The sequence below is a fragment of the Aythya fuligula genome, chromosome 1, assembly GCF_009819795.1.
Source record: "Aythya fuligula isolate bAytFul2 chromosome 1, bAytFul2.pri, whole genome shotgun sequence".
NCBI classification, from domain to species: domain Eukaryota; kingdom Metazoa; phylum Chordata; class Aves; order Anseriformes; family Anatidae; genus Aythya; species Aythya fuligula.
The window spans coordinates 82,544,357-82,569,533 of NC_045559.1; the positions used below are offsets into that span (position 1 = coordinate 82,544,357).

Consider the following 25,177-nt stretch of genomic DNA (forward strand, 5'->3'; position numbering starts at 1 on the left):
CACGTTTCTTTCCATTCCTTCCAGACTAAGCTTTTTTTTTTTTTTTTTTTTTCTTTTTTTTTTTTCTTTTTTTTTTCCAAGGTTCCTCCTTGGAGGCTTGGACTCTTTATTCCCTTCTTTGAACCCTCCCCACATTTACCCATTGTGTAGCAGTGTGGTGCCTAAATTAGACAATCAGTCCTGTGTCACTCAGTACTGAGTGCTGAAGTCAGTAGTACTTTATTTTATCTGATCTACGGGTTATATTTATATATATACAAACTGATATCATGAACTGAGAGTCATGGAATCATAGGATGGTCTGGGCTGGAAGGGACCTTAAAGATCATTTAATTGGGATGGCATCTACTGGGATGCCACCCACCAGAGCAGGTTGCTCCAAGCCCCATCCAGCCTGGCCTTGCACACCCCCAGGGATGGGGCACCCACAGCTTCTCTGGGCAGCCTGCCCCAGCGCCTCACCACCCTCTGAGTGAAGAATTTCTTCCTTATCTCTGCATTTGCCACCACCCCCCCGGTCCCCAAGCTGCCGGCACCGCCCGGGCACCTCCTCCGGCGCCGGGCAGCCAATGCTGGGCGGAGGGCGGGCAGGCCGGGCCGCCACCCCGGGGTGCTTGCAGCGAAGGGTCGGGGCTGTGCCTGCAGATCAGCAGCCATGCAGCAGCAGCACAGCACCCTGCTCCACCTGGTCGCCGGAGGGTGAGTGCCCTGCGGCTCTGCCCCTTCTGCTGTGCGCTGCGGGGAGAGGGGGAGCCTCCTGGAGGAGTCACGGGAGCCTCAGCTGGGAGTGGAGGGGGAGGGAAGGATGTAGGGTGCTGGGTGAGGGGTAGGATGTGCAGCAGGGCAGCCAGCCCTTAGTGGCGGCTGGTGGCAGATTCCTGCGTGGCTTCTCTGGTTTTAAATAGCTCCGCATGGGGCTGGTGAGTCAGGGGGTTGGAGCGCGCATCCTGGCAGCGCCGCCGGATTCACAGCGTGCCCTTGAGCAAGGCCCTTCTCCCGCTGCACTTCAGCCCTCCTCACTTTAAGAACCGTTTTTCATTTCAATTGCAAAACAGTAAAGTGTTTAAAGTTGGTGATGTCCTAAAACAGAAGGTGTAACGGGTCCTCCAGACTCCTTGAGTAACTGCTGGAAGTCCCGTGTCCAGGCAAGCATCTAATCCGCTTCCCAGTTCCACCAGCCTGTTGGAGTCTGCATGACAGTAAGGCCCCTAATGCAGCCTGTACAATAAAACACGTAATTGAGTTGCACTTGATTCGTAAATTTCCAATTTTCTGCAGGTGATGCAGCTGTGCAATGTCAGTCTCTGCTTCTGTGTACTTGCCATGTCTGTTCCCCGTGTTATTTTGTATACGCTATTCTCTTTTGTTACTTTCTCCTTTGAATTAGATAGTCACAGCATCTAGAAGGCAAAGCCTTTTTCTTATACATGTCTTCATATTTCTTAGCTTTCTTCTTAACATTTTTTTCATCCTCATTTTCCACTTTGGTTCTTGAAAAATTAAGAGACTTTAGCTAGCAACAGAACATCTGCTGGTGGGAACTTTGTCAGGCTGTACCCTGTCCCCGCCAATTGAACAGTAATCTTTGGATTTCAATTAGTTAAAACCCAAGAGATAAAGAAGTTCAGGTTATTGCTGCAGTGTATAGTTAGTGATGCTGTTTCATCTAATTAAGCAGATCTCATTAATGAAGGGACAGTTGTTCATTTTATCTTTTAGGGACTATTAAATAAAACTTGAGGCACTTATTCAAAACTAGTGCAAGAACATAGCTTTTAACACAGTGTTCAGTTAAAATGGGGGACTCCTGGCCACAGGATATGAGAAGGCAAAAGCTTTTTAAGTGTCCAGAAAGCATTTAGACTGAAGAATAAAAAAGAATGTCTTGAAGGCTATTAAATGCAATGCAACACTTTTGGCTGAGGAAATTTCTGAGCTGAAAATTGCAGAGAGCTGGGAGACTATTCCGGAGAAGAATATTTCTTCTCGTACTCTTCTGTGGCCGTTGTTATTACCCTGTGTCTTAGACAGAATCCTGGTTTAGATGGAAATTTGCCTGACGTAATATTGCAGTACTTAAATGAAGATCTTCAAGTCATCAGCATTTTTGCCAAAGTAAGGACTGAGATGTGAATTACCAGTTAACCTTGTCACACCTGTGCACATTCTCATAACCTTTTCAGATCATTAGAAAATGTTAATGTTGGTTTTTTATATATATATTTCTCTGTACTAATCCTTTTTTTTCTGTCACCTCAAGCTTTGCAGTGAACTTCACAAACTTTAAAATGTGAAAGCAAGATGCAGAAGCAAGTACTCTTTTCTGGAGTTAAATTATGTGCTTTCTTCCTTTAGCCCTTTTTGGCACTGCTTTGTTCTGGGAGTACGTGTTGTACTGGTTGTCCACTGCTATTTCCATCATATTTTGCAGGAATTGCCTCTGTTGCTTTTTTCTGGAATAGTGATTTCAGGGTTTTGTCTTTGTTAAAACAATCTGTTTATGCAGGGCCTAATGACCCTTGGTGGCTGCTGAGTTCCATGTTTTTTTTCATTGTTTGCCATTAATTGCAGCTTTGCTTATTATTTGCCACTGTGACAGTCTTTGTCACCCATGGATTTTGTCATGTTAAATGTCACCTCCTGTATTTGGTGGAAAAAAAAAAAAATATTAGGTCTAGTCTAGAAGTGATTAGACTCTTGCAGGGCCACTGCTCTTTGATTTTTTACTGACAAAATGGTTTAGGGGTAGGGGGAGAAAGTGAGGCTGTTTTTTTTTATTTTTTTTTTAAGTGCATAGTAAGGCATTATAGTTAAGATTTCTTCTAGCTTTGAACAACTGATACATCTTATTTCCTTAGCTTTGTTTAGTCAGAGTTCTTGGCTCTTCAAAAAATGCTCTAGTCTTACAATGTAGCCATACTGGCTTAGGAAGAATATTTTACCTCAGACTCTTACTGCTGATTAAATGAACACCATGCAAAGGAATAACTTTTTTTTTCAGCTCTTACTGTTGTTTTTTGGATTCTTCTCTGTAGCTATACATGTCAGTAGCTTGAAGAACTTGAACTTAGGAAACTTTTCTATGTACTTGGGACACGGGTTCAAATTCATATCCTGACCATGCTCAGGTAGGGGCTTCTTGGAGAAATTAAACGTTGTAAGAACATTGCATAAAATTGTACCTCCTTATGTATCATTAAACAAATCTTTAGGGTACCAAGCAACTTCTCTAAATGTAGTCCTGTCACAGTGTTTGTCCAGCATTTAGGTGAGAAGTTGAAACTGCTTTATTTAGAGCATTTATTTAAACTTATTATTCTCCCACCACTGTACTCAGTCCTTTCCTGAGCTGGATAGTGCACTTCTGATCAAGAAAAAAACATACCTGTAAGTCTGGAGTTTCTACTGATTTGCCTGGTACAAACCATGGAAAAGAATAGAACTGTCAGAACCTTGAATGAGTATGGTTTACGTGGGAAAAATCAATGTGGCTTTTATAAATCATGACTCCTGGATCATTAAATAGGCTGTCTTGGTTTGCTTGATCATCCAGAGAACATGAGCCATGATGCTTACTGCTTCATGTTGTCTTCTGACTCCAAGTTAAGTTCTTTGGTCACGTTCTACCTAACTCCCACCACTTGCATCTGCTGGGAAAAGTTGCTCCTGATCAGCTGCTCTGCAAGTTATCACCGTTGAAGGTCTGCAGAGGGCTTGGCAAAGCAGCACGAGTGTAATGGAGTGGCATAACTAGTTGCTGGCATTGAGAAATGTGTAACTTGTCTCTAGACCAATTCATCAGCTAGATTTTAACTCGTGGAATTCATTACAATAGGTATCCAGGCCTCTTTTTTTTTTCTTTTTTTTTCCCTCTAACCTGTGGGTAGCAATAAATTAAGCCCCAGGAGTAAAGGCTATAAAAGCAATGTATTAGCTGCATAGACTGTTTCAGAATAATTCTTCAGAGCTCCAGCCATTCACTGACCTACATAGAATCATAGAATCATAGAATCATAGAATAGCCTGAGTTGGAAGGGACCCTTAAGGATCATCAAGTCCAACTCTTGACACCGCACAGGTCTACCCAAAAGTTCAGACCATGTGCCTAAGTTCACAGTCCAATCTCTTCTTAAATTCAGACAGGCTCGGTGAATCTTCATATGCAGTTCTCTTGACAAACATGATTCTTCCCTGACACTTTGTAGTTCTTTAGTTGGCTTTTCTTTCTTTGGAGCAGAGTGAGGGATTTTTTTACCCTTTGTCTCTTATGAAACAAAGCGAGTTTGGCCATAGCAGATAGGAACGCCTCTGTCTGGCTACAGCATTCGAGTCATGGCTGTTCCATACAAATTCATCTCAAAAAAGTCTTTCAGGTACTGAGCAGCCTGTAGCTCTCAGTTAAAGGATCTGAATGGGTAAAAGCTGAGAATCGAGCATATCAGTACTCTGGTTCTGATGTGTCCCTGTGTGGCAGAAAGGGGAAAAGGGGCTACGTGTCCTTTCAGTGTTACTGATTTATGGTTCATAAGTTCCAAAAATAGCTTCTGTCTGGTGAAGGTCAGGGTCTTCTTTCATTAAGCAACTTGGGCTGTGGGTGAGCGTGGCTGTTGGCAGAAAGTATAGATCCTGCTTATACGGCCTTGAAAACGTGGGGCTGAATGAATTACGTGTTGAAACACGCAGGCAGGCTGAGGGGTGGGAGAGTTTTGTGCTACCCTTGTCTGAGCCAATGCTGCTTTTACAGGGTATGAGGCACGGTGCCTGGAGATGTCAGCTGAAAGCACTGCAGGGAGACTGGGCAGCAGAACTGTTTGCTCTGGGAAATTCTGAATGCAAAGTTCAGCAACTTTGAGCTGAATCCCTATGAACTTGGGACTGTTTGTCTCAAATACTGGTTTCAGAGTTAGGCTGCCAGGAGATGTCCCAAGAGACGCCATTATTGCATTAATCAATATCAGAGCAAGAGGTCATGTGTGACGCAGGCCGGGGGACCTACCCTCCTCCTTTCCTAGAGGAGAGAGGCAGTGGAAAAGTTGGGTTGGAATTATTGCCCTGTTCCTGCACAGGGGTCATCTTTACCTATGCTGTTATGCCCTAGATGTGGTGGCACAGCAGGAGCCATCCTGACCTGTCCTCTGGAAGTGGTGAAGACACGTCTGCAGTCATCCCAACTCACTCTGCGGCCCCTGTGCCTCTCTGAGATTCAGCTGCCAGGGATGAGTGTGAGGTTGGTGAACCCCACACCACCATCCCCTGGAGTGCTCAAATTGCTCAGGTGAGTAGGGTAGGGCAGGGTGCCTGTTAGCAACAGGGAAGTGAAGGTTTGGCCATCAGGTGGAGAGATTAAAGTAGCATTTGGGTTGAAGCTCCGGAAACTGCAAGTGCAGTGATGTTTCATCAGAGCACAGGTACAGCTACTCCTCACAGCTGATCCATGATTTGAACCCTGATTCTGCAAGGCAGCTCTGGGGACTGTGTGAAGCTTCACAGCTAGTTTGATCAGACTCGGTGTGATGATGTCAATAAAAATAGGAATAAATGGCTGAAGGAGAGAAAAGTGGCATGAAAGAAAATGAGACTAGGGCAGAAAATAATAACACTGGAGGTGAGGAGCAGATGCTGCAAGAAGTACTGAAGAAAGGAAGAGGAACCAAGAGAGCCTCCAGCTTTGTTCTGCTGACTCTTCTGTTCATTTCCTTCTGTAGGACCATCCTTGAGAAGGAAGGCATACGATCACTGTTCCGAGGTCTGGGCCCAAACCTTGTTGGGGTTGCCCCTTCCCGGTAAGTACTGCTCCCTGAGGATTGCCTATTCTGAACACTTTATAAAGGACCTTCATGAAAGCTATTGCTCCACATTCTGAAAGCAGTCAGGGCCCTATGCCCACTGTGCCCCCATTGTACAAGCATTTTTGGGACCTTCTGATGATAGCTGCAGGATGACTGCTGTGCGCTGAGTGTAGGTGGTATCTGATGCCACATTAGACAAACTTGTGCTGAGAATAAAATTTGGACTGATGCCCCACAGCAGTGTTGTCCCTGCTCCTTGTAGGTGAGCTATAATATCTTTTGTATTTCTTTCCAACCAGGGCTATATATTTTGCTGCCTATTCTGGTGTTAAGGAGAAGCTCAATACTGTCCTTGTGCCAGAGTCCAAGAAAGTACACATGCTATCAGCAGCCTGCGCAGGTGAGCCTCTTCTGTCTCAAATCAGAGCCAAGGGGTCCTTCTGCGTGTGGCTGTAAACAGGTTTCATCCTTTCCCCATTGCTGCTGCATTCTGAAGCTTTGTCCTTCCACCATCTGGAGCAGTAAGCTCCTTGTGCAAAGTGTTCTCTCACTCTTCATTCTTCTTAGGATTATTTCTTAAGGTTTCTCCATTCTTATCTGGTTCTAGTCTTTTCCCCTCCAGCTGCAATCAGGAAAAGAGCTCCATTCAAGAGTGCAGGTGGGAAAGGCAGTGTGTAATGTGAACCCCTCAGAATCATGTCTCTTGATGTCTTCCAATTCTCTAACAAAATCTTCCATTCTTGCAAGTTTAGCCTATTGTTTCTTGTCACCTGTAGCAGGGTGATGTAGAAGGCAGAGTTGGTAATTACTACCAAACGAAGGCTAGAATGAGGGAGGAGGGAAATCAGCCTACCCTAAATGTCTCCTCTCCCACAGGAGCTCAAGGTCACTCTCAAATTGCAACCTACCACAGTTTTCCAAGCAAAATTCAGAGAGCTGATAGATGAGCAACTCCTCACAAACTGCCAGTGTGATCTTGGCTCTCACTGCTGTGTTTCTCTTCTGTTCTCTAGGCATTACCTCTTCCACACTCACCAACCCTATCTGGTTGGTGAAAACCAGGATGCAGCTGGAAGCCAGGTAAGGCAGGCAAACAGTACAGAGCCATTCCACGTCAAACCGTGATTGTTTTGGGGGTGGGATTGGGAAGAGGTCTGTGACAGGTAATCAGAACAAGAGTCTTTTTCAAGGGCATGCCAGAGAAGAGTCTTACAGTTATGTTCAGAAGAGCGTTTTTGGTCAGTGAAGTGACATGCTATTCTAACCCTCCCTCCTCCCTTTGCCTGTACAGGATGAAAGGGGAGCTGAGCAGTAATGCCCTCCAGTGTGCCATGCATGTGTACCACACTGAAGGCCTTCGTGGATTTTACCGTGGAATCACTGCCTCTTATGCTGGCGTGTCAGAGACCATCATACACTTTGTCATATACGAAGCACTGAAACAGCAGCTGAGAAATGGCCATCATTCCCTTTCCACACCGCTCACACTTTCACCAAACAGCCGTGACTTCTTCGGACTAATGGGAGCTGCTGCTGTCTCCAAAACATGTGCCTCGTGCATTGCATATCCGCATGGTGAGCGTGTTTGCACTCCTTGCTTTTGTTCCCCTTGATGGGAGATGCCGTGCCTGTAGGATCAATCTGCTAATACCAATTTCCTTTTTGTCTCTCCAGAGGTAATTCGGACACGGTTGCGAGAAGAAGGGTCACGGTATCATTCCTTTATACAGACTCTGCAGCTTGTAGTCCGTGAAGAGGGACCCTTGGCTTTATACCGAGGGCTCCTGGCCCACTTGATCCGACAGATCCCCAACACAGCTATCATGATGGCTACCTATGAGCTCATTGTACGTTTGGCCTCTTCCACCTTGTAAGAACACTGTAGCACCTGAATGAGCTGCTGGAGAGTTACAGGGACCTCATAGTTCTGAGACATGGTCTTTTCCCATGCTCCAAGAGGTGGTGCTTTTCATCACAGACTGGGGCTGAGTCAGGCATAGCATTCTCAGGATGTAAGACTGTTTTATACAAAGTTTTCGGCTCCAATGTGTACAATGTCACCTTCATTCTTTCTGGAGACTTGAATTCTACCAGTGCCTCAAGATTTCAAGGCACTGATTTGACAGTGCCTGCTCTTAGCTTCCTCTATGAAACAAGGACATGAAACTTACTGGAAAGGAGATAAAGGAGAAGGCATGTTTATATCTTAGCTTCAGCATCTTCATGCCATCTGGACCCATTAACAACCAAACATGGCTGTGAAGACAGGCTAGGGCTGAGACATCTGAGAGAGCTGGAGCAAGCAGAGATCTTGTGCTGAGACCTTTCATGTCCTTAGAGGGGCCGTTCAACTTTCATCTGTTGTGCTGTCCTTCAACTTTGACCACCAACAAATGTCCTGTTGCAGAACCTTCCTTTGGGTCCTGAACATGTTACTGCCATTACCCCAAGAAGCGTCAGGCAGCTGACAGCCTCTTTTCTCCCTGCTGGGTCTGAAGAGTTGGACCAAGTAGATCAGGGGAAGAAACACAACCTGCTATGAAGCACTACCCTAATATCTTATGCTACTGGCCTCATAGCCATGCCTTGACCGTATCTATTCTTTTTGCTTTCCCTCTTAAGTAACATAAGGAAGCACACCTTCCGTCAGAACTTCTGGGGCTGTTCTGTTACAAGCTGAAGTCCCTGTTGTGAAATACACTCTGTGCTGGTAGAGAAAGTGGATCATGTAAAAAGGTGGATGAAGCTGAGTATTTGGCCTGTTTCTATTGCTATATGGAAAGAGCCTTATTGTTTTTTTTCTGTAATCAAGGTTTTGCTGCATGTGTTAACGTTTGTGACAGGCTGGGATGCCTTCTGTTCCTCTGGTTTCATAGCCCCGTGTGCTGGGGAAGGCTACACTGTCTTTACAGAGAGAGTATTTTGACTCAAAAAGGTGTGGGGGGGAGGGATGCGGAGATGTCTCAATTGTTCCAACACATACACTTAAAAATACAACACATCTCCAAGATAAGGCAATAATTTGGTAAATATATGGTCTGGATGATCTCCAGTCTTACATTAACGGCTACGCAGGCTGCTTATTTCCCGGCTTATAGTGGAAAAACTGCAGAAACCCTGAACCTTTTATTTGAAATCCATTTATTTTAAAATCCACTTTGCTTCCTCATCCTTCTTATCATCATTCATTTAGTTTAGGAGTATTGACAATTTTACAAAGCGACACAAGCTGCAGTGTTCTGGTGTTTGTTTTTTTTTGTTTTAGTTTTTGATATTTTTTTTTTTGCATGAAACGAGAATAAACCTCAAACGACAACATTGGAAAAATATACAATATATATATATATCTGGGGAAGGGTTGTGAGAGAGCCCACTCTGAGCCTTGTGGCTGGCTCCTCCTTCCAATTTTCCGTTCTTTCCAAGCCCCTCCTTCCTCACCATAGTTTGAACTGTGCCACTCTCATGTGCAAGTGCCCAAGTATGTGTCTCAGGAGAGCCAAATGTGGGGTCAGTAATGTGGGGGATGTCCACAATGAGAATGGCGGAAGATGAAGGAACACGGGAGGCAGAAATGACACATGAGGGAGGAGAACATGTACAAGGTGGGGGAAGGAGGAAGTTAAAGTAAGACACCTCCTCCTTCCAGCCATATGTTTTTGGGGATCCATTGGACGGGTGTTTTAAAGCTCCTAATAGCGGTGAGAGCTGTCACTTTTGCCAATGATGTGTCGGTCGTCCACGTCATTGCTGTCTGGGGAGTCGGGTGTCTCCAAGTCAGTGCTGTCATCATCTTCCTCCATGTCCTTATTAGCTCTTCCCTCACTGTTTTCTGCTGCCCTCTCCTGGCAGCTCTGGTAGGACTGTGGAGATGAGACATGTAAGGGGAAGGATCTAGCAACCCAGGAGGCCCAAGTTTCTGTGATTGCTCCTTACCTCCATGGGGTTGACTATGATGGTAAGGGCTGAGTCGTCCCAGAACATGTCGCTATCTTTGCTGCCAGTGCTTGTGTGTCCCCCTGCAGCAGCCCCCGGGACCTCTTGCCCCATTCCCCTTCGGTGCAGGGAGTGGATGCGCAGGATGCCCAGGATCACCATGAGTGCCAGGAAGCCCACGCACACCACAATGATGATAGTGGCTGCGCTGGGGACCACTTTGGAGAAAGAAAAGGTGTGGTTACCGTCTCTCACATAAACGTTTCCAATCTGACCAATGCCTAACCTGCAGGAACTGGAGCTGTTGGACAGAGTGTGGGGTTTTGGTCTAAGCAAGCACATGTCCTGACTCTTCTGCTCCTCTGGGCGCAGGCAGTTCCTGCCTTTGGCTGCTCTATCCTTGCTCGATGTTTCCCAGGATGCCTAGGTCCAGGCATTTTCTAATGTCAGCTTGCCTGTAGACTCTGCGTAGCTTCATCTACAGAAGTTACCAGAATATGTCATATAGTGGTCATCTGTCATTGTATCTGCTCATTGGGAGGGAGAGGTTTTCACTAGAGAGAGTCTCTAAGGAGGACAGTTTTCATAGTGTGATACTGTGCAAGCAGCAGAGAAATAAGGAACCCAGAAGTGTGCTTTGCACGCAGGTCAGAATACTATAATAGCCTTCTAATTTAGTACCACAGTCAAAGCCTGGCTTCTCCACAAGAGAAAATTTGAAATTCATCTAAAAGCCTTAGACCAGCTCTCTCCTCTTTGTTCTAAGCCTGTATGTCTAGCCTTCACTCCCTAGATAACCCCGTTTCCTGGAAAACTTACCCAGGCCCTCCATGGATTTGTTTTGGGGAACTCTATATAGCAGGGACAACTTTTCCTACTGCTTCTGCTGAGATCAAGCAGAGCTGGGGAAGGACACAGCAAGGGGTGATTTGTCAGCACTCTCCCAGCACGTGCTGTCCCAGCAGTGGTTCAGTTCCAGCTGCAGGGCTGGATCAGCTTTGGGTGAGCTGCTGCAGGAAACTGCAGTAAAAGCTAGAAACAAAGGTGCTTTCCATGTTCTCTACAACAGGGGGCCAAAACCAACAAAGGGTCCTTTTAAACACTCCTAGAGCTTTTCAGAAGAGCCAATTAGAATCATATAGTCATTAAGGTTGGAAAAGATCTTCAAAATCGTGTGGTCCAACCGTCCCGTTACCACCATTATCACCCACTAGACCATGTCCCTAAGCACCAGGTACATTTCCTTAAACACCTTCAGGGACGGTGACTCCACCACCTCCCTGGGCAACCTGTTCCAATGCCTGACTGCTGCTTCTGAGAAGAAATGTCTCCTAATTTCCAGCTTAAACCTCTGCTGGCACAACTACAGGCCATTCCCTCTTGTCCTATCACTATCATATTTTCTGCATTCGTTGATCACCACCTGGTCCCATCTCTCTTTGGAGCAGTGGCAGTCTTGACTGTCATTTGTCTCCCGCTGTTGAAACTTCCTTTTGAGACTACATTACCCAGCCCCAGAGAGCACTTTTGCAAGATGCATGAATGAAATAGTACAAGCTTACAGTTGCTCTTTTTAGACAAGTAGTAGGTTTCAGACTGCTTCTGCGTCAGGAAAGCAATGCACCAGAGGAGAATTATTGCTCCAAGCTCTAAAACACAATTTGACACAGACTGCAGTCCATTTGCTAATGAAGAGTGGGACAAGACAGTAAGATGGGTAAAGGGAGTCTGCAAGCAATGCCCTGCTGTAAGTTCTAACAGGATATCACAAAATCAACATCCTGACCTAAAGGAGTAAAACCAAAAGTGTGTTACATACTAGCGTTGTTATGGGTGCTTGCCAAGCTGTGGCCAGATAGCTCTGGGGGTAAATGATGGCCTCGATGTATGAACTGCTGAGAACTCAGAATATGGTTAGGATGAGCAACTCGGTTCATGTTGTGGAGGACATTCATCTGCAGAAAGACCAGAGTGAGAGAGATTCAGCCCTGTGTTCACTGTGATAGTCTACACTGGGTGCATTCCTATCCACAGTGATCTCCCCATGCATGTACAAATGTATTTGTGCATGTATTGATCTTGTACCTCGACAGTAAACTCATTGCTGGAGTAGCGTCCATTCATCTCCGTGCAGGACAGGTGAAACTTCCTTTCATAAAGAGCAGCACCATGGTTGATGTGGTATGAGACCTGGCGTAGTATTTCCTCGTAAACTGCAATGCTCTCTACCCCTAAAACCAAGATGAAATAATTGTTGTAGGGTCAGGAAGCTCCTGCTTGAAAGTCATCTGGTCTCATAACCCTGTAGCAACTAGGAGCTATAGAGAAATCCAAGGTTAGGTTAATGGAAAGGGACTAGAACTGGAGCTGTCTGCAAATGATCTGATGAAATCCCAGCTTGCACTGCTAGAACACACTTAAGGGAAGAAAGGATCAAGGACAACCACCCTGTTAAATTCTGCACAGTACGTAAGCATTGCAGCAGTCCACAACCTCTGGGATGTGCTGTCCCCCAGTCATTTCACACAGAATACTACTGGCATCTAAGAAAACCAGACCCTAAGGGCCATGGGACTAAGTCAGGAGGAGTGATACAAGCCTGAATCAGAGCTCAGATACCATATCCTAGCACTGTGTGCTGGAGGAGTCACCTCCTAAGGGAAATAGCCTGGGACTTCAAAAGCCAGGAGTTCAGCACATGGTTATATCTCAGTCTCACAAAGTACACCAACACATTGCCCTAAATGCTTCTCCCTGTGATACCTAACAGGTAGTGAAAGAGGCATAAATAGACATTGGTGGCCAAGGAGGACATACCTGTGATAGTGAGGTAGGCAGAGGTGTTAACAAGCTCCAGGCCCCGCTGCTGCAGCGCTGCCCCATCCAGGAGCAGATACTCCCTCTCTGGGTCCAGGTCATCTCCTACCAATGAGATCTCACAGCCATCCAAGTTGTGCACAATCTCATCTGACATTCGTGTGTCTGTCACTGAGATGCAAAAGGAAAGAAAACGGCCAGAAGCCAGTCAGCCAGGAATGAAAGCAGGAATGGTACCCACTTAGACATACTCATATCCTAAGTAATGACTTCTCTTTCTCTGGCTAGCTCTTTTCTTGAGTAAAATCACTGACAGTCTAATTACTTGCTGGAAGAGTCCCCCTGGTTCTAACGACATTATTTGTGTACATGACTAATTCACTTATATTTTGGAACAACATACTATTATGGGACTAGTTCATGGTAACATATCTTGGCTGTAATGACTGTTGGCACTGGCAAACTGAAAATTACGAATTTTCACACATTGACAGACCCTGAGTGCTCTTGAAAGCTTTCCATTCTCACAACTGCTGGTAACCAAGTTTGAGATCTTATCTTATTTAAAATGGCAACCACTTTCAAAGACTAATCGCTTTCAGCAGGGGCAAGACCAACCTTCTCTAAGAAGCTCAAGCTGCTGAACAGAAAGCTATGAGCAAAAAAAATCCTATTAGCAGAAGGGATGCAACTGGAGTGAAAGGATATGTGGAGCATAGAGTGCAGAGAAGTAATCCGAGGATGATGGAGGGAATTGAGGGAAAAGATAATTTAGGGTGTGAGGAAACTGACAGGGGAATTCAAAGGAACAAATGATACAGGAATCACAAAATCGCAGAATATTCTGTGTTGGAAGGGACCCACAAGGATCATCATGTGCAACTCCTAATTCCACAGAGGGCAACCTAAGAGTTAAACCATGTATCTGCAAGCATTCGCCAAATGTTTCTTTAATGCTGACAGACTTGGGGCCGTGAGCACTTCCTTGGGGAGCCTGTTACAGTGCCTGACCACCCTCTCAGTGAAGAGCGTTTTCCTAATACCTAATCTGAACTTCCCCTGATATAGCTGTGGGAGGGGGCAAGAAATAAGGGAAACAGGAGGAGACTGAGTAAGTGCAGGAGTGGAGAAAGTAACAGGCAAGATATCCAGAGCTGGATTTAGTAAAGAGAAATGTAGGTAAAATGTAAAACGGATTAGGAATGAGCATGGGAAAGATGGAGCAGAGAGTGAGGCAAGGAACTGTTTGGATGGAAAATGTACAGGGAGGAGCAGAAAGGGATAAGAACCAATTAGCCTACATATTAACACACAGTGTGCCTTGCTTCTGTATTTATAAACTCCCTCCTGTTTTGGGTGCAACCAGGGGTTCTACTTCCTCTGCAACACTTGCAGGTTTTTCCATTTTTCCTCTGACTCTCTCCATACTCCACTCACCAGTACCATGCCAGTTCTCATCTTTCTTGGCCTCCACCTGGTGAGAAATAGAGCAGGTGATCTGGAGGTTGGGGAAAAGGGGGACCCCATCAGGAGCCTCAAAGTCTGATGCAGTATGAGCAAAGTGGGCAGTGCCACTCAGTAGGATCTGGGGGGCATCAGGCTGTAGCACCACGACATAACCTTCCACATCAGGGATGGAGACACAGGACTCTTCACTGAAACACCTGAAGGAGAGAAGCAGAAAGCATCAGCTGGCCCAGCTTTCCACCAACATTGTGAAAGAGCATTGTGAAAGAGCATGCCCATTACTGGCAGCGAAGGCAATATCTTTTTTTTTTTTTTTTTTTTTTTTTTTTTTTTTTTTTTTTTCTGGTAGTCTTCCCTGTGGCCTGCTGTGCCAGACAGAGAGGTATGGTAGTAATCACTGGCTTTCAGGTGACTTGGTCATATCGGCACACCACAGAGAAAATTAAAACCAGCCCACATGCCTGAAACACCATCAGCAAAGGCAGAAGTTCTGCTACCTCCATGGACTCTATTACCCCAGTATTAAAGTACCCAAATGGATACTTTAATAATTATTTCCAGAAAGACTCTTACCCATTTCAAGACCATCACTTAGAATTTAAATACAAGGTGAGGTTTAATTTTAGTCAGAAGAGATGTAATCCCCTTGCTGAACCTAGCCAGGGGTATTGCTTTATTCACTCACTTGACAGCAGTGGTGAGCCTGAGTGGGCGGACTCCAGGGGTAGCAAAGCGCAGTGAATTCATGTAAGCCACATGCTGGATTGCATGGTTGAAGGTTTCCACATCGTCACCCTCCAAGGTGAGCAAGGACTGAGAGGGGTTCACATGAACCTAGAAGCGGACAAGAAGAAAATACTTAGTATTCCCTGGCAAATGCCAAGAACCCAGGCTATGAGAGACACCAAGGAGAAAGGTGGGGAGCTGTCCGAGGTGGGGGAGCAGGCAAAGTCCTGGGAAGCAAGGCCAGGGAGGAGAGTGGAGGAGACCCATGCAAGTTGGGCAGATGGGCATACCTTCATCCCTTTGCCCAGACTGTCGAAGTCACTGTAATCAAGCCCCTCACGGCAGGCATACAGGCATTCAATAACCTCCCGGCTCTCCAAGCTACCAGGGCGCACAGTGAAGCCAGCCAAGTAACCATGGAAGTAGTGGTGTATCAACAGAGGATCTCCTGAGGGAAACATGGGACGTGGAGGGTGTGAGAGACATGGTGAGGAAGAGAACAAAGACAACAGAAAAGTGAGGGACACACAGTTGTCTCCCTTACGAGAGAGATAGAGAGACAGATGACTGCATGGGACACGGAAGAGCAAAGACAACAAAAGCCACAGTGTGAGGGACACAGAGATGTTAAGGGAGGTAGGAGAGAACAGAGGGGTGCACAGAACATAGAAATGAAAAAGGCAGTAAAAAGACAGACAATACTGAAGCGAGTAGATGACAATTTTTGGAATCCCAGGTAGGGAAAAGATGAACAGAAAGACCAGGGCAGTGACAGGTAGGTAGCATAGAGAAGTTTCTGCTAAACCACTGAATGCCAGATGGAAACAATTTCTTGTCCCCTTCTAACTCTGCTTCCTGTGAGGGCTTTCAAAAGAAACTGTATGTTCCACAGATAGTTAGGGATGAGGTGACATCTCCTGATGTCTCCAATGGCTATTGTGTTCTTCAGAGACCAACTTTAATGACCAGGCATGAGGACACTTTCTTCACATCAAAAGCGTACTCCATTTCTCAAAGCAGGCTGTAGTCCTACCAGCATTTTCATGCTCTAGAGGTATCAAGGACCAATCTGCCAAATAATAAGGGTTTTCTTCCCAAAATGGCAGGAGGTGGCAGGACAGGATCAAGGAGCTGTATAAGGAAGGCACCATGCAAGAAGTGATATAGTCATGCATGGTGAAGAGGGGAAGAGAATCATCTTCTTTCTTTTCCCTACCTTGTACAGTATCAGTGGAATTCTCATTTCCCTTGATTTTCTCTTTGTTTTTCTCCTCTGTAAAAGGAGAACATTCAGACAAGCAATTATACATTGGAAGAGGGTAGTTACAGGGTCAGGCATGTTTCTACACAATTACCCATATCAGCCAGTGTGAAAGAACATCTCTGGACTCACGTACCAAGCAGTGCACCCTTCAACCCTAGAGACAGCACAACACAGATGAAAGAGCACAGTGTCCCCCTCATAAAGGGATATTGAAACTGTAACTAATACAAGAGGAAAATATAGGACTTTTTTTCCTCCTTTCACAGCAATATCTATTCTAGGAATTAAGTGATTCCCATTTATGCAATGTGGTCCTTGCTGTGTTCTCAACAAGCCATGTTCTCCGCACTCTTTGAAATTCAGATGGTTTCAGAAGGGTGTCCCAAGCTGATTAGTATTTGTTGGATGCAAAAGGCCAGTAGAAAACAGAGCTGTGGAGAACCAAGACTACATTAAAAGTTTGACCTTACTATCAATTTCTGCTGGAATGAAGTCAAGGAGCAGGCATATTCCTTTAGTTTTCATAGAACAGAATCATAGAATCATTAAGGTTGGAAAGACCTACAACATCACCTAGTCCAACCGTCTCCTACCACCAATATTACCCACAAAACCATGTCCCTAAGTTTTGTTCTGCTCCAGTCTTACAGGAAAACTGAAAGACGTCAGACTTACATCTCCACAGAACTGGTTTTAATCTGGTAGTGGCTTAACTACGTTCTTAACCTGATCTTTCTTCTCCAACCCAGCTCTTGCACAGACTGCTTTGTGACTTCTCCATAAAGAAACTCAAGACACACAAATCACCATCAATACAACCAGCAGCATAAATAATGACCTCTGCTCTCTGGTGAAAAATTTTGATAGAAAGGCCAACACCTGAATGAGGTATAGATTTTCAACTCTCCCCCACATGAAAGCTGGTTAACTGTCATCACATGTTCTACTGCTGCTGTCTACAAAGCTGCCATTGGCACCTGAGTTATTATCAACACGGCCTGCTGGCTTGGTCCATAAGGAGGGAAGGAACCACACTGGCTTTGGTAACAAGGAGAAAAGATGGCTGCAATGTGGTTTGCATCATTTAGTATTGGACACCATTTTTCATCTTTTCTGGCTTTCCCTCCACTCCCTTGTTTCCCACAAGGAAACAGCACAGCTCAGGGAGTGGGCACTCACCAGTCCAGCAGGCTCCGATCATGAGTGAAGGCTCCTGCCGTGGAGGATGGATGAGGCCATTGTCATGGATGAGGGCAGGGTCATAGGAGACGCCATCCACGTAGAGTGTGACAGTAGGGAACTCAAGATTGAGGGCATAATGGTGCCATTCATCATCACAGACCTATGGCATACAGCAGCAGAAGGAATCAGCAAGGGGAAGGAGAAGAAAGAGCACAGAGAAGAGGTTAACATTTCCTCACCTGCTCAAGCTTCCAGAGGAACTTCACAGGCCTTGCACTCTCCAGCAATGGCCAGTAGAGGAATGCAATTCGGCAGCCATGCACAGCCAGAGAGTAATGTGAGTAGCCATCCTCTGCCAGGGGACAAGCAAAGGGCATTACATACAATACTTCAAAGCCAGAGCCCAGAAACACACACTAGACTGCATGATTGGCACTCAGCACTGTGTGTTCACAGTGGGCTTGACTGCTCCTAGGAAATGTGGAGGCTGAGGAAGCTATGTTCCTAAGGAGGGACCCCTTCCCAGGCCCTGCTCTGGAACACAGGGATTTCCACCTGCATGGACAATGCCTTCTAACAGCTCAGCATCACCTCCCCAGGAAAAGTGTCTCACCGCTCTGCACTGTGCTGCAGATCACCGTCTCCTCTTCCCGCCTGCCTTTGCTGGGCACTACAGCATGTTTCATCCAGACGGACAGGGTGAAGTGGTCGCTCAGCCCCTCATGGGCATGCAGCCCGTTCATCACAGGCACCTGGGCAGCCTGGCTGCCGTTGAACCAGTAGATGAGGCTGCTGTCCTGGCTGTAGTGCACTGAGAGCCGTGCAGTCCAGTTTGCCGTGGGGCTAGGCACAGGCAGCAAGTCAATCTCTCCTGAGGCGGCACCTACCAAGAAGGGAAGGAGTCAGGAGTCAGGAGGACAGGAGTCTGAGAAGCCTGGGATCTAGGGCACAGAAGAAGAGGGTGGCAGAGTGCTCATTGTAACGTCCTAGGGCACAGGGAGAGGGAGAGTGGCCTATAGGCCTTCTCCTGTCTGGAGGAGGATGATGACTTTTCCATTTGTGCCAAAGGATATATCCCATAGACTCTGCATAATGAGACAATGCACATAAACCTCCGGCTTCCCAGAAAGTACTGGGAGCCCCTTACAAACACAGGTAGGGTGCCCGCAGGATGCCTGTGCTCAATACAGCACGTGAGCTAGGTGTCCTCACAGCCCTGCTAACTACAGCAGATAGGAGTGTGTCCCAGCAGCTCTGCTGCGTGAGGCACAAAGGTATCACCGTGAATCCCTTCAGGGAAACAGGCAGGGTGCTTTGCTGCCATTGCCCTTCACTCAGGAAAGACTCGATTCACCACAGAGTTTGCGCAGTGACTTCTCGGAGTAGTTATCCCGGTCACAGCCCTTAGCCACATGGTTGGTCTGCAGCTCCACCGTGGCCTGGATGTTCCACAGGGGCTCATCGCAGGTCTCCAGGTGAATGCTGGGGAAGAGCGCGAGGCTGCCTGCACCCGGTGTGTACTCAATCCTCTTGTTCCAGCCTAATGAAGAAGAGTGACAGAGAAGAGAAGGGTTAGGTCCTGCCAAGGACCCAGGGCCAGAACGCTTGGCACACACAAATGGCATCTATGCACCAGCCCATAAACAGAGAGATTTTTGGCCCCTTCTGCACTGAAAATCAACTTTATGCAGCTGGCATCAGTGCAAGGGAAGATTTCCTGGAAGCACAGAAAGTCCAAATTCTCATCTTCTACAGCTGGTGCCAGTGTAGCATCAATCCCTGGATTTTCAGTCTCTCATCAGGCAGAGTTGACATTTAGCTGTGTTGATTTCCCCTTAATTCCATTGACTTAGCTGACCCTGTAGACAGACATCACCTCTGAAAAAGCCAAAGATCCTCAAGATGAGCAGCCTCAAATGCAATCTACATTGAATTCTATGAGGCTTATCAAATACATAGTAGTTCACAGTAATCTAAGAAATGCTTTTCCCATGTTCAATTGCCTTCCAGTAGCTTTGCAGTACCTTAGGCAGGATTTGTGGTTTGGTGCCAGAATTTAACCATGTATATATATACAAATTTATATGTGTATACACAAACATTTTCAATCAGTAGGATTGAGTAGTGCAGCATAAAGGCAAGACAAAAGTATGTCTGGAGGTTTCATACCCTGCCAGCTGGGTTTGCAGGTGGGTTTCACTTGGATTTCCACTTCAGCATCATCAGAAGCCCGCTTCTTTCCACAGTCATAGGCTGTTACTGTGAATCTGTAGAGACGATCTCCACTGTACTGCAGCTTCTCTGTGTTCTCAATGTTTCCTGGTTAGCAACACAAAGAAATCAAGGAAGAAGAAAGTCTCTTCAAACACTTTGCTTCTAGAAATCACTCTATTTTTGATCAACTACAGAAACAACCAAATGAAGGCAGAGTTCCCCCACAGTGACACTCTGCTATATGCTATAGCATCCCACAAAATGGCTGCTGAGTCTCTTCATGAGAGAGATGAGCGGTACTAGAGGAAGTGTGGTTCATGTATCACAGTTCTGCCAGCAAATGGGACTGGAAGAGGGAGAGCAGAGAAGAAAAGGGAGAGTGATGTGCTCGTGGCAGGTTCAGATACTTACCATCATTGTCAATCAGAAAGGGAATATTGGGGGTCAGGATCTCGTAGTAGCAGATCTGGCTGTACTGTGGTGAGCAGTCTCCATCAATGGCTTCCACGCGCAAGATGCGGTCATACAGCTTTCCCTCAGTCACTGCGACACGATACAACTTTTCCACAAAGACAGGAGCAAACTCATTCACATCATTTACTCGAACGTGCACTGTGGCCCTGATGCAGAGAAACATCAGTAAGAAGTTATTGCCTGATTAGGAACCATACACCACCCAAATTTCAGATTACATCACTCCCATAAAATGTACCAGTCTGACTTCCAGATGTCAAAGGCAAGGACAAGGAAAAAGACCTGGATTTCAGCCCAGCAATGTTGGTACATATGAGCTTGTACTATGGTTTCCCATCGCAGAGGAAGAGTAAAAGGACTGATAATGTCATCTGGACCTTCTGCCTGTATTCAGTAATGTAAGGCACCACTCAGACACAACTGTCAAGCAGTCCTGGTTTCTGGTGTATTTACTCGTGTGACTCAGCCAGTGCACAGGGCCATCACATTTTTGTTTGGTCATATTCACATGTCGAGTTACAGCATCACGGCTAGAAAAAAAATTAACCCGGGCTAAAGGAAGGGTCCCACAGCATTTTTCACTTGCACTTATGTGACAGATGACATTTTGTAACATGCAGTAACGACTGCATGGACTTACTTGTGTGATTTCTTGGTATTGGCTCCATCAGGTCCCTCTCCACAGTCATAGGCCTGGATGGTGAATGTGTGCTCTTTATGGGCTTCACAATCCACTGGTTCCTTGGCCCGGATCAGTCCCTCACCTGTAGCTTTGTCGAGGATCACAGCTTCAAAAGGCACCCCTGCCCCATGGATCCTGAAGCCACAGATTTCACCTGGCACCCACAGGTGGAGAGGAAGGGAAGAATAAAGAGCACTGAGGAGAGCACAACATGACCCTTTGCTTCCCACTCCCTGATTTTCTTCCTTTCTAACTTACACTCTCCTTTCTCCTTCATTATCATCTTATTGTGGTGCAGTTGCTCGTTTCCTAGGAGTTCCTCCTACCAGCTCTTACAGACAGACATCCATGATGTAGATTGCCCTCTACTGGAGACTACTCCCACAGCAAGATCTCTTGCCCAGCATCAAGGAAAGCTGGAGGCTACAAGGCTTAAGCTGGGGGTATGAGGGCTATACTGTCAAAGTACTGAGAGAGCACCTTAGTCCATCTCTCCACCCCTCAAGGAGGCAAAACAGGCCATATATTTCAGACAGACATCCAAAGCATGAAGATCCATGATGCCCCATCCTTCTAATACGGGATGTGCACAGTATCTCAGGGAATTACAGATAAGGTCACCTAAATCTGAGACCTCAGCTCACAGGGACCCCTTTTCCTCTTCCAAAGCTGAGGGGGCTTGCATGAAGAAGCTCCAGCCATGGAGCAAACACTAGGAATAAAAAACCTTGTAAAAGCATCAAAGCATTAGCTGTACTTTCAGGGATTCGTGCTTCCTGTGAGGGATGTGGAACTGCCAGCAAATTGTGCCCTACCAGCTTCCTCCAGCCCTCACAGACACAGAGCTGTGCATGTGATCTTTGGAAATAGCAGAACTGCGTCAAAAAGTAGCTGGCTCCACCCTCAGTTCCCCTCCCTAAGGGAAACAGCTCACAGGATCCTAAATCAAGCTGTGCCCAAATTGGCTCCAGACTTCACTGGGGACCTCCTCTGAAATGAGGTTTGGAGGTGATCGTTTCCTGAACAGAATCCAGCACAGGGATGAATGTGACCCTGCCTCTTTGGAGGTCTCTCCCTGCCTCCCACCCTTCCCAAAGCTCTGCCCACCTACCTGCATAGCGCAGTGGAGCATCTTTGTCCAGTGCAAACAGCGGTGGGTTGAGCAGGACTGTGTTGTCATTCTCCATGATGATGCCCTGATATTCAGCTTCAATCCAGGGTTTGTGCTTATTTGCTGAGACAAAATTTGGGGTAAGGGATGGAGCACAGGATAGTATTAGCCAAAAATGACAGGTTCAATAGAAAAAGTGCAGCATATCATCCAGTGGCAGGTAGCAACCACCCCTCCCCACCTCCTTCTCTGGAAATAAAGAAAGCTGAAGTAGGCTGAGAAGAAACAGCTATTTTTCTTCAGTTCTGTTCTACCTCACTCCTGGGAGACCTCCCCCGAAACGATGTGTTCCTTCTGGCCTTGTCATTACTCTCTTGTTAGAAGCACGTGGAGAGGCATTTGGGTGCCCAGGAAAGCTGGAGCAATTACAAAAATGAGAGCAATAGACACGAGTAGTCTGACTCTGGAGCAAGATTCCAAATGCTAAAGCCTTTGGCTCACTGAAGCCATAATTAAAGGATCCAGGAGACACCTTCCCTTGGGGTGTCCCCAGGGGATAAGTCTTGCACGCAGCCATTACCACCTATGCCTTCCACCCTCTGGACTAAGGCCAAGGATCTTGACACATATGTCCAGGTACACTTTCAGACAGTCACCCTACACGTATAATATAATCTGCTGAGTCCCTTGCTCCTTCCTTCCCCACTCCTTGGTGAGCACCATATTCCTTTGGCCCCTCCTTGCTGATCCCGTTGGCTGGAGCCCAGCCAGGCTTGGCATGGAGGCAGCCGCCAGCAGGAGGCTCTGAAAAATGTCACAGGCCCAGAAATAGCAAATTAATCTTTATCACATCAGCTCCAGGGCAGGGAAAGGGAGAAATAAAGGGGGATGGGGCAGGGGGGGGGGGGAGAGAGAGGAGAAAATATCATTATAAATTAAAAACCCCTCCCCCATGCCCACTCCCTGCCAAATGGGCCTCAGAGATTATATTACATGTCCTAGTTACAACCCCCATTCCCAGATAATCCCCCACTCTCCCACCCCCCTGGAGACCGAGATTTATTACAACCAAGCCATACTCTGAGCACAGCATGGCTGGTGGGGAGCAGGAGACCGAGCCCTTCCCCTCAAGGGCACTACTGCCAATATGTGGATTCAGTCTCTGCAGCACACGTACAGCCACGGCGTCTGTGTTGGCTCAGAAGGGACAGCATCCCCTCCCATCGATCGCTCCTGCCCATCAGGCCCAGGACGTGCTGCTGGAGCTGGGTGATGGGCCAGCAGGCAGGACTGCAGCTCAGAGCGGGTGGCCACAGCTCGGCGTGGAAGCGAAGAGTGTGGGCTGGCATTTCTCTCTCCCCATATTGATTAAGATTATAGAGCATTGCGTAGGAAACCCAGAGCAACATCCACCCTGCTCAGTATGCAGGAGGAATCCTTCCTGTGTGCGAGTGCCCACGTCTCACGCCACCCCTCCGCTGCCCCCACCAGATTCCGCTCTGTGCCAGTCCCAGCCCGTGCACCACAGCACCGAGGTGGGAGTCCAGAGCCACAAATGCCGAATGTGCCCTGTTGCTGGGGTAACAAGCTGGTGGTAGAGACAGAAACCCTTTGCTGCATCCACCTGCAACTTGGGAATCACCAATCTGATTTCTTGGTATGCGAGTTCTTGGGGATTAGAAGTGCATTCAGGGGATATTTTTAGGATACAGACTCCCACCAGTTTAAGAAAGCTCCTACAAAACCAAAATCATTTGCCAAAGGTGGGTACATATTTCAGCGTGTCAGTTCACAAAGGTGAGAGAAAATACAGAGCACAAGGGGCCTTGCCTTGCAGCTGGGTCCCTTGGATCCCGAGCAGTGCAAAAAAATGCCCCTGCCAGCATCAGTGTACACAGAGCCCTGTGCTGCACACTGTCTGTAGCTCTGTCCAGAGCACCGAAAGCACACTAAAATGTCACATTCCCTGATGACCCTTGCGTGTTTCAGATTCCCCCACCCCATCCGATTATTGTCTCGCTGACTCCCCTAGAATGAATTTCTCATGCCTGTGTCTATGGCCACAGATCTAGTAACCTACATCCTTCTCCATCACCCTACGTGTTCAAAGAACATCTGCATGCAGAACACTAGAGCTGTAGCATTTGGTTTTGGTCTTTTTTATTATTATTATTATTTTATTTGGCACATAAGATACTGCCTTATATAAGCAACCTGCACAATTAACACGTAACCGTGGAATAATTCCTATTGACAGATTCTAGATGCATGAACTAGAATCGGAAAATGGAGATAAGAGGATGTGTTTCTGAGACAAGAGGGATCTGTGGAGATGCAACACATCCCCTCTCCGCATGCTAAGGAAGGAAAGCTAAACCCACACGGCAAGAACTGAAACAAAAGCAAGGCAAGCGGGTGGACATGGGGAAAACGAGGCGAGAATGCTGAAAGGAGAGAGAATATAGGAAAAAAAAAAAAAAAAAAAAAAAACAGGTGGTAAGAGCCGGGTGGAGAAAGTAGAGGGAGGGGAATGGGATGAGGGCGCTTGGAAGGGCAAAGAAAGCCCGAGAGGCTGGGGACCCTCGGAGCCCCCCTGGCAAAACGTGAGAGATGACAGCGGGGAGCCGCACCGCAACCGCAGATGGACAGACGGACAGATGGACGGACAGATGGATGGATGGATGGATGGACGGATGGATGGATGGATGGACGGATGGGTGGGTGGGTGGGTGGATGAGTGGATGGATGGGTGGGTGGTTGGGTGGGTGGACGGATGGATGGGTGGACGGACGAGTGGATGAACGGATGGATGGACGGATGGACGGCCGGACAGACGGATGCACGGCCGGATGGCGCTGCCAGCTGCCGCTCTGCCCGCCGCGGGGGGCGGCCGGGGAGGGGTGAGGGGGGGTCTCCTCTCGGAGCTCGGCAGCCCCTGCCCCGCCGCCGCCGTCCGTGCCCGCGGCGCTCCGCTCACCTTTGTTGGCGGCGCCGCCGGGCAGCGCGGCGCAGAGGCAGAGGAGCGGCAGGAGGACGGCGGCGCGGGGCCGCGGCTCGCCCATGGCGGAGGCGGCGGCAGCGGCGGCGGCGGTGGGGGCGGCGGCGGCGGGGGTCGCTGCCCGGCCGCGGTGCTGGACGGCGGGGGCCCGGCGCGGGCTGGGCACGCCCTGAGCTGCCGGCACCCGGCCCCGCTCCGCTCCGCTCGCCCGGTGCCGCTCGGCCCCGCCCCGGCACTGCAGCGTGACGTCACGGGCGCGGCGGCGAGCACGGAGGGGGGGGGGGGGCGCGGGGCCAGGTGCGGCGGGGGCGCGCCTCTACCTCGGGGGCGCGCGGCTCGACGGGGCGCGCCCGACGCCCGCACCGGAGCCGGACACAGACACGGACACGGACACGGACACGGAGCCGCCCCGACGGGCTGCGTGTCCCCGGGAGCGGCGGGGAGGAGATGCCCCGCTGCTGTCCCCCGCCCCCCCGGGGCCGGGCGGAGGTGCGGGAAGCGGGGGCAGTCCCGGTTTTTT

General features: G+C 47.8%; 2 protein-coding genes across 2 annotated transcripts; one reads left to right on the forward strand and one right to left on the reverse strand.

Moving 5' to 3' along the window:
* The first annotated feature begins 569 nt into the window (after window positions 1-569).
* Window positions 570-8,920, forward strand: LOC116490867 (solute carrier family 25 member 36-like). The gene is given in 8 exon segments (XM_032190503.1): window positions 570-651; window positions 654-699; window positions 5,099-5,275; window positions 5,706-5,783; window positions 6,089-6,189; window positions 6,803-6,869; window positions 7,081-7,364; window positions 7,464-8,920. Coding segments are annotated over 8 exon segments (1,035 nt in total). The 3' UTR covers window positions 7,664-8,920.
* Window positions 8,921-9,038: 118 nt separating this feature from the next.
* Window positions 9,039-24,769, reverse strand: CLSTN3 (calsyntenin 3; the record flags this gene model as incomplete). Its single annotated transcript, XM_032190627.1, has 18 exons — window positions 9,039-9,649; window positions 9,723-9,940; window positions 11,542-11,677; window positions 11,808-11,953; window positions 12,540-12,710; window positions 13,977-14,203; window positions 14,692-14,840; window positions 15,023-15,180; window positions 15,949-16,005; window positions 17,176-17,338; window positions 17,418-17,530; window positions 17,792-18,061; window positions 18,533-18,718; window positions 19,348-19,497; window positions 19,804-20,012; window positions 20,507-20,702; window positions 21,660-21,782; window positions 24,637-24,769. Coding segments are annotated over 18 exons (2,976 nt in total), but the record flags the coding sequence as incomplete, so codon positions are not given.
* Between the last annotated feature and the right edge of the window lie 408 nt (window positions 24,770-25,177).